The sequence below is a fragment of the Monodon monoceros genome, unplaced genomic scaffold (genome assembly GCF_005190385.1).
Source record: "Monodon monoceros isolate NGI ecotype Baffin Bay Population unplaced genomic scaffold, NGI_Narwhal_1 Super_Scaffold_12, whole genome shotgun sequence".
NCBI classification, from domain to species: Eukaryota; Metazoa; Chordata; class Mammalia; order Artiodactyla; family Monodontidae; genus Monodon; species Monodon monoceros.
Window position 1 is genome coordinate 165,754,143 of NW_021703768.1, and position 9,288 is coordinate 165,763,430.

Consider the following 9,288-nt stretch of genomic DNA (forward strand, 5'->3'; position numbering starts at 1 on the left):
CCTAGAAAACCACTACTCTACTTTCTATTTCCATATTCTGCTCTTTCATATTAAAAGAATTATATATGGCCTTTTGAAGGACTTCATTCACTCAGCATAATTTCTTCAAGAGACAATTATGCGTGAATATTGCCTTCGTTTTATGTCAGAATAATATTCTACTGATTGGATAAAACATGTGTTTATCTATTCACCTGTTAATTGACATTTGGATGTTTCTCCCTTTTGCTCACTATGAATCACATTACTACAAAATTCATATATAAGTTTTGATCAAATATGTGTTTTCATTTTCTTGAGCATGTACCTAGGTGGGATTGATGGGTCATATGATAATTCTAGGTTTAATATTTAAGGATCTCCCAGACCTTTATCCAGAGCAGCTTCGCCATTTTATCTTCATTCCACCCCATATGAGAGTTCAAATTTCTCCATGTATCCTCGATAAAACTTATTGCCTCACTTTTTAATTTTAGCCATCCTAATTGTTGTCAAGTGGAATCTCACTGTGGTTTTGATTTGCATGTCCTTGATGACTAATGATATCCAGAATCTTTTCATATGCCCTTGAACATTTGTGTAGTTTACTTGGAAAAATGTGTATTCAGATCCTTTGTCATATTTAAATTGAATTATTTGATTTTTATAAATTGTTATGTCTAGATATTTTCATTACAAGTTCCTTTTCAGATATAAGATTGGCAAAATTTTCTTCCATTCTGTGGGTTGTGTTTTCACTCTCTTGCCCTAAAAATTTTACTTATAATTGTAGTAATATACACATACCATAAAATGTACATGTTCACCACTTTTAAGTGTATAGTTCAGTACTATGTAATACACTGCCATTGTGAAACCAATCTCCAGACAATTTTCATCTTCCACAAACATGTTGAGATAAACAAATAGACTGCCAGTTATTTCTCCAGCAAAATATGGGTTTATCCAGGACGAGCAAAGAATTGTAATTTGGGATCTGCAACCTTGGCATGCGAGATCCCTGGAGCAAGGAGACGACTCTTTTAAAGAAGGGAAAAGGATGTTGGGAGGGCTATCGTAAACAAAGAATGATCTGAGCAACTGAGGGTTCAAAGTACAGTGGCTTTTCATTGGCTAAGTTATGACAGTTTCTCACTGGCCAAGATCTTGAGGCAAGAAGAAAAAGCCCTCCTTCTTTCTGTTGGGCTCAGCTATCCTCATAGGGTGTGATAGCTTCCCTTCTGGTCTCCTATTTAATTTAGGTTTCTGTTTATTAATTTTTTACATCCATAAGACAACAAGTCCTCATTCTCCCATTGCCCAGCCCCTGGCAAAAACTATTCTACTTTTTGTCTCTAGGAATTCAACAACTCTAGGTACCTCATAGCAATGAAACCACACAGTGCCATTTCAACAGTGTTAAATATTCTGATCCAAGAAATTAGGATGTTTTCACATTCATCTTACATTCATTTATTTATGTTAACCATGCTTTGTAGTTTTCTGAGTATTCATCTTGTATTCCTTTTGCTAAATTTATTCCTAATTATTTTATTCCTTTTCATCTTATTAGAAGTGCATGTCTTAGCTTCATTATATCATTCCAAGTGTATAGAAATACACTAAAAATAATTATTATATTTTGATCTTGTATATTATCACTCTGCTGAACTCAATAATGAGCTCTAATACGTTAAAAAAAATTCTTTAGTCTTTTCTGAATAGACGATATCTCATCTGGAAATGGAAATAGTTTTTCATCTTCCTAACCAATCTTTAAGCATTTTATTGCCTTTTCTTGTATAATAGTTTTGGCTAAAATCTCTAGTACATTCTCAAATAGAAGTGGCAAGACCAGATATCCTTGTTTTGTTCCATATCTTCAGATGAAAGCATCCAATCTTTCATCATTAAAAATATTAGCTTTGGGTTTTCCACAGATGTTCATTATGAGGGTAAGAAATTTCTTTCTATTCTGAGTGTTTTAATCATGGTGTATATCACTACAACCTTCCCTTTTACTACTCCTTATGCTGCATACAACTGTCCTTGTATATTTCTCTCCTGGTTTTTACTTAATACTAAACACCATGGAAAATATTTAATTTCTTCTGCTCTTTAATAAAAACTGAAGTTGTTACTTTTATTTTCCAGGTTTCCAGAAAATGTGCTGGAAGTCTAAGCATATGGAAACGAAACCTGTGAACAGCAAAATGTGCTGTGGGCTTTGTGGATCATCGAAACGAGAGGCGTCCTGCTTAAAGGAAAAAACATTAAAAATTTCCCATATCTCCTTTTATACTCAATTATGATATTACATGAAATGACACAAATCACCAAAACTTATAGGCCTCACTTGAGTCATAAAGGAGATATTAAAAATATTACATAGTATACTAAACAGTAAATTTATATATTATAACTGAGGTACTGCTTGGTATCTCAGGAAATACATCAGTGTTTAGATAACAAGTAGGAAAGGCAAAAGCTGTTCCAAAGGACCAGGAGCTGGCCTGTATTCTTTGTAAGGCCAAGTCTTTTCCTGTTGAAAAGAAAAATGTCACACACCTCCTTCATCAAGGCACTCAGTGGCCATGAAGGACCAAGACATTTATATGGATATTTTGTAACACTATCTCTAAAAATGGTAAAAGATAAAAGTTCCAAATCATAAAAATGACCAGTACTTTCCTTTTCTTACTAATATGACTGACTGGAATGTCTTATGAAAAAACTTTCGCTCTAATTCTCGTTTTTACCTTCTAGAAAACAACAATTATGATCACCAATGAGAGAAAAGTTTACCTCCTCACAGCATTCAATACAGAAAAACATCTTGCTTGGTTAAATAGCAATCATATCCTCTAACAAGAGTCAAAATCCTATAAGAAGTCCATTTCAGCATCCTGTTGCTATTATACTTCACAGTCCTTTGCGGTCTGTGTTCATTCTTATTAAAATTCATTATACTCCCTTTTTTTTTTTTTTTTTTTGGTGGTACGCGGGCCTCTCACTGCTGTGGCCTCTCCCGTTGCGGAGCACAGGCTCCGGACACGCAGGCTCAGCGGCCATGGCTCACGGGCCCAGACGCTCCACGGCATGTGGGATCTTCCCGGACCAGGGCATGAACCTGTGTCCCCTGCATTGGCAGGCGGACTCTCAACCATTGCGCCACCAGGGGAGCCCCCTCTACTCCCCTCTTTGACTACAGGTGTGATCCTATGGGTCAGTGGCAGAGGGCACTGAAAAATTTTTACATTTTTGGTATTAAGAGTGAATGAGAAATGAATTTCAAATCAAAAATTTTAACTACAAAAAAGTAAAATTTCTCTGAGAAAAAAATACTTGAACATGATAATACTAACGCAAAAATATAATGATTAAATGAAGAAAAATGCAAATTTATCTGAATATCCATAATTATAATGGGTATTTTAAAATATATTCTGAGAAAAGATAAACCACAATATTTGTTAGCATACGAAAGCTTAGGAAAGAGTTGATAAAATATCTCTCCGAAACTACAGAATCATTTCTTTCACCAAAAAATGAACATACTTTTAATCATGTACAATCAAACATAACTGAAAACAAAGAGGGATTATATTCAGCTACAAGTAACAGAAAACACCCATACTTTTCTTGATATGAGGAAGGGGCTTATTCTCATATAGAAGGAGTGGGTCAAGGCAGCCACTGCACAAACGCAGCAAACTCCCAAGTCATTGTTCATCGCTGCACAATTGTGAATGTCATGGTGAATCAGGAAAACATATTCACCAGCAATGTTAACAGCATAAGGTGTTTCCTACACAAGTTAGACATGATGAAGCTATAATCTACAGAAGAGGATAATCAAACAATACTCCAAACCATGAAATTCTGAATTATTTTCCAAGTGGACACAGAAGGCTTCACAGAAAAATTCAAACTCTAACAGATTTTGATGTAGAATTGTGAAGACATCAGAGGAAAACTACACTTCTGATAATAGAAATCAAACAGTTGGTGGTGGTTTTGAGGATACTCTTGAATACAAAGGCACAGAATCTGGAAAATAGGATGAAAGGTGGTGTCCTCAAACCTCCTAGGTATCTGTCTCTCTCCCAGCATGGTGGCTCCAAAATCTGAAGTATGCCTTCTTCTCATCTGCCTTTAAATTGTACACAGGTGACGCTATTGGTTAATTCTAACATTGAATCACAAAGGGGATAGATTGTGGAAAATCTAGGTCCTAATATTACTCACAGGCAGGATATCTCCAACTCTAGATTTTTTGTCCTATCACAAGTCTCTCTTCTTCAAAGTCTATTCACCAAATACCAGTCAGAAGGAATGAAGAAGCAAATGGAAAAACATAATTTACGTGAATGTACACCCTCTGACAACCTTGCCATACAGAAAAAATTATTCCAAGTGTTTAACAGTATGGAAAATGGAAAAAGGCTCCTATACTCACCACCACCCAGAAAAGATCTTCCTGTAATAAAGGTACAGTATATATAACAGATTAAGGATATCCAAGAACTGCCACCCAAGGCCAGTAGGAAAATCTCAACAAATACCAAGCCTAATTGCCTATTAGAACTACACCTTATGGGGTATATGTGTACGTATAGCTGATTCACTTTGTTATAAAGCAGAAACTAACACACCATTGTAAAGCAATTATACTCCAATAAAGATGTTAAAAAAAAAAAACCAACTACACTTTAATCACCCATAGGTCCAATAGACTTAAAAATGGAAAAAGAAAATATCATTACCTGATTAAAGGAAAAATCACTACCTTGTAACCTTATGAATTACTATTAAAAGATGACTTCCAGAATTACCTCACCTAAATATTCATTTCTGAGGGTAACTTGTACAAATCCAACATCAAGAAAGGCACTTTCATAAAGATCCTTAGTAAACACATATATTTATAAATTTTTATAACAAGTCTTTTATATTGAAGATTTTCTGAAACATTATTCTTGGATTACTTTCCAACAAGTTACCTCATGTTACTGACATTTATATTTGTTTCTATGGGAGTTTTCACATATAAGTATGTGGGCCCACTGAAGTCTTTCCTAGGCTCTTTAAAAACTATATTTATTATCTAGTGAACCCTTTCATGCTTTTGCAAAGTAGAGAGATCAGAAAAGGTTTTCCCATATTCTTCATATTTACATGGTTTCTCTGTAGTATGCATGTGTCTCTGAATGCCTAAGACAGAAATGTAGGCTTTCCCACATTCCTACGTTCATAAGGCTTCTCTCCAGGGTGAGTTCTTTCATGCACTTGAACATTAATGGAAGCAAAGTTTTCCCACATATTTTACAGTCATAGGGTTTTTCTAGTATGAGTTCTTTCATGTTTTTGAAGAGAACTGGAAAAACGAAATGCTTTAGAACATATTTTACACACACACGGTTTCTCGCCAGTGTGAGTCCTTTCATGTGTTTGAAGAAAACTGGGAATAATAAATGCTTTCCCACATTCTACACATTTATATGGTTTCTCTCCAGTGTGCAGGCTCATGTGTCTTTGAATGCCTGAGAGAGATATGTAGGCTTTCCCACATTCCTTACATTTATAGGGTCTCTCTCCAGTGTGAATTCTTTCATGCACTTGAACATAGGTGGAACTGAAGGTTTTCCCACATATTTTACATTCATAGGGTTTTTCTCCAGTATGGGTTTTCTCATGTTTTCGAAGATATCTGGGAATACTAAATGCTTTAGAACATGTTTTACACATATACGGTTTCTCTCCAGTGTGAGTCCTTTTGTGTATGTGAAGAGAACTGGGATTATTGAATGCTTTCCCACATTCTTCACATTTATATGGTTTCTCTCCAGTGTGCAGTCTCATGTGCCTTCGAATGCCTGAGGGACAAACGAAGGCTTTCCCACATTCCTGACATTGATAGGGTTTCTGTCCAGTGTGAGCTCTTTCATGCACTTGAACGTAAGTGGAAGCGAAGAATTTCCCACATACTTTACATTCATAGGGTTTTTCTCCAGTATGGGTTCTTTCATGTTCTCGAAGGTATCTGGGAATACTAAATGCTTTACAACATGTTTTACACACATGTGGTTTCTCTCCACTGTGACTCCTTTCATGTATTTGGAGAGAACTGGGGTTAATCAATGCTTCCTCACATGCCTTACATTCACAGGGTTTTTCTCCAGTGTGATCTCTTCCATGTTTTTGGAAACCTTTTTGAGAACGTAAACCTTTACCCCATTGCTTACATTCATAGGTCTTCTCTCCAGAGTGAATTCTTTCATGTGTTTGGAAACCTTGATGATTACTGAAACTTTTTCCACATTGCTGGAATTCATACAGTTTCTCTTCTATGTGAGTTCTTTTGTGCCTCTGTAAGGAACTGTAATATTTGTAAACCTTCCCACATTCCTTACATTTATATGTATTATACAGTCCCTGATCATATTTTTTAAAATCTTGAGGTTTGTGTTCAATATGACATTTCATGTGCCTATTAAGAGATGAATGATGCATGAAGACTTGTCCACATACACTGCATTCACATGATTTTAATCCAGGAGTTTTCTTGTTCTGATCAAGAGGTGGAATAAGGTTGAAATTTCCTCCACATGGATTATGGTCTTTACGCTCAGAGAATCTCACTGCCGTATGATTTCTGAAAATGTGAGAAGCACATTATTAATGATTTATTAATCATTTTATATGTATTGCATTTATTACAATTGATAGGAATAGTGTGGTTTTCTAATTTGTGTGAATTGTTAGGAATTGAATATACTGAATGCTCCGCAACGGACTGCACCCTTTCTATTGAAAAGTAATATTCAAATACAGGGTTTATTAATATTGCTTGCAAGTGAATTATTTTGCAAATACTGGACATTTATATAACATTTAAGAAAATATTTTTGAAAGAAACTTTCTAAGAATAATTAAATTAGAAGAAAGGGCTATTTGTTTCGTTTGCACGTTTTTAAAATTTCATAATATACCAGGATTCTCACGTGAGTCAAAGCTTTCTATTGTCAGTGTGACTTACCTTGGTTTTCCCCCCTGGTTTTTGTACTGCTCTTCAATGTCATCATCATCCCATTTTGTTCCTAAAATGCAGACCCAGTAAAATGATTCCAAAGATTGGAAATTAAAGAAATATTATTTGACTCTATGTACACTTAGCTGTGATCATGCCTGGTTTATATACCAACATCCTCCCTTCTCACATTACACAACTTAGAACATCAATGAGCAAGAAGCATTTGATCTCTATCTGAGTAACTGATGGAAAGTCCCCATCCTTACCTACTGAGGCCAGATTCCTAAAGGTTTCCTGCATCACATCTCTGTAGAGTTTCTTCTGTGTAGGGTTCAGTAGAGCCCACTCCTCCAGGGTGAAGTTCACAGCCACATCCTCACAGGTCACTGAGTCCTAAAACATCCCAAGTATGTGTACAGTAGGATGAGTGACAGCACTGGACACCTATATTCCATTTATGGGAAGGTTATGTGTGATTCTGTCCTTTCCAAACATTTACTCACCCTCTGTCCATACCTTCTTCCTCATTAATTTATCAGTACCATAAAGACATGAAAATTATTTACACATTTTTACTGTGATCACATTACATTTTATTTCTCTCTAATGGCAGGGCTCAGAGAACACTGGGAAATGACAGAAATGCTATACAAATGAAACCAATATTATCATTTTAAGACCATCAATTCCTTATGAGAAAAATTATTTCATTTCCTTCCTTATTACCCACCAATTCCAGCACTCCAAGAGACAAGGGGTCAAATCTGTGTGAGGTTTCAATGCATAAACCACTGTGAATAACTACAAGCTTTTTCTTCTCTTCCCATTACCAGGCATGAGAGTCCAGGAGGCCTCTGGCATGTAACATTTAACAAGGTCCAGCTAGTCACAGATCCTACAGTCCTCTAGGACATTAAAAGTGACAAGATACAACTGGCTGAATGAAAATATTCTTGGGGAGAAGCACTGCTTTTGCCCTGTGTCATATGTATTACAGATTCAGTACCTCCTTTGTCTCTCTGTCCAATTTAATGGACTAGAAAGTTATTTGGAACAGAATTCAGACATGACAAAAGAAGGCATGACAACTTAAACCACAAAATCCCTACACTCCTGCACCTCAGGGCAGCTTCCTGCCAATTCTGGGAACACACAGGCATACACACTGAGATAATAATGTCAGAAGAGCCCATGTGGCACACCATGACAGTCGATCCTCATCCCTGCTGACATTAAAAAAACAAGTTAAGGAGAGGAGAACAAGATGGAGGAGTGGAGGGACGTGGAACTCACCTCCTCCCGCCAGTACATCTACATGTGGAACAATTTTTTTAGAATACCTATTTAAAGCTTGCAGAAGATCTCATATAACCAAAGCTGCAAGAAAGATCCCCACATAACTGGGTAGGATGAAGGGAGAAGAGAGAAGAGGAACTGAGATGGGACCTGTGCCCCTGGGAGGGAGCTGTAAAAAAGGCAAGGTCCCCTAAGCCAGGGAACCTCCTTCACCAGCTGGGAGGTCCACCAGGATAGATAGGGAGCTTCAAAGGCTGAAAAGGAGAGTGTGGCAGCTGGCCTGTAGCCTGGCAGGGTAGAGAGAGATCGGAACTGAAGGTCCTGGTAACGTGCCCGCACTTCTCAGCCCAAGACATGTGCCTGCTGGTGTGTGCAATGACTGGGTGCAGAAACGTGGCTTCAACGGACAGACCCAGGGAGAGGACTCAGTTTGCCTGCACAGAGACAGCCCACAGGGCCTGGACTGTGGCCTGGGTCGCAACTGGGGGCATGAGCAGGACGGAGAGTGAGTCTGCCATAGGAGCCCCATTGTCAACACGGGCAGGAGGGGAACAGGTCTGCCATAGCAGCATCAGTGTCAGCATGCTCATAGAAGGGATCTAGCTGCAGTGGGTTCTTTGAACTTTGTGGGCCTGCACAAGCAGAGGCAGGGCTGAAATCTGAGCCAATTGCAGGCAGTCCTACTGCGGGTGCTGGGATGCAGCTCCAGCGGGTTCTTGTTCCAACAGATTTTGGGACCGGGAGTGCTTGTGCTTGCCTGAGAGCCACCTGAGCCGACTATCTGCTGGCTCAAGGGGACATGACTCTGTGGGTTTAAACACTGGTGGCTCTTTGGGCACACATACACATCTAAGGAATCTCTAACCTGATTACCAGAGCCCCCAAGGGAAGGTGGCCATCAAGGGCAGTGCCAGCAGCAGTGATCTTTGTGGGTACGCACACCAGGTGGCAAGTAGCACCACAGAATCACACACCCCACA

The 9,288-nt window shown here is 38.0% G+C and overlaps 1 protein-coding gene across 1 annotated transcript; it reads right to left on the minus strand.

Moving 5' to 3' along the window:
- Positions 1 to 5,086: 5,086 nt before the first annotated feature.
- LOC114892222 (zinc finger protein 791-like) lies at positions 5,087 to 8,892 on the minus strand. Its single transcript, XM_029216878.1, is given in 7 exon segments — positions 5,087 to 5,226; positions 5,229 to 5,285; positions 5,288 to 5,325; positions 5,327 to 6,634; positions 7,019 to 7,079; positions 7,279 to 7,405; positions 8,743 to 8,892. Coding segments are annotated over 7 exon segments (1,881 nt in total).
- Between the last annotated feature and the right edge of the window lie 396 nt (positions 8,893 to 9,288).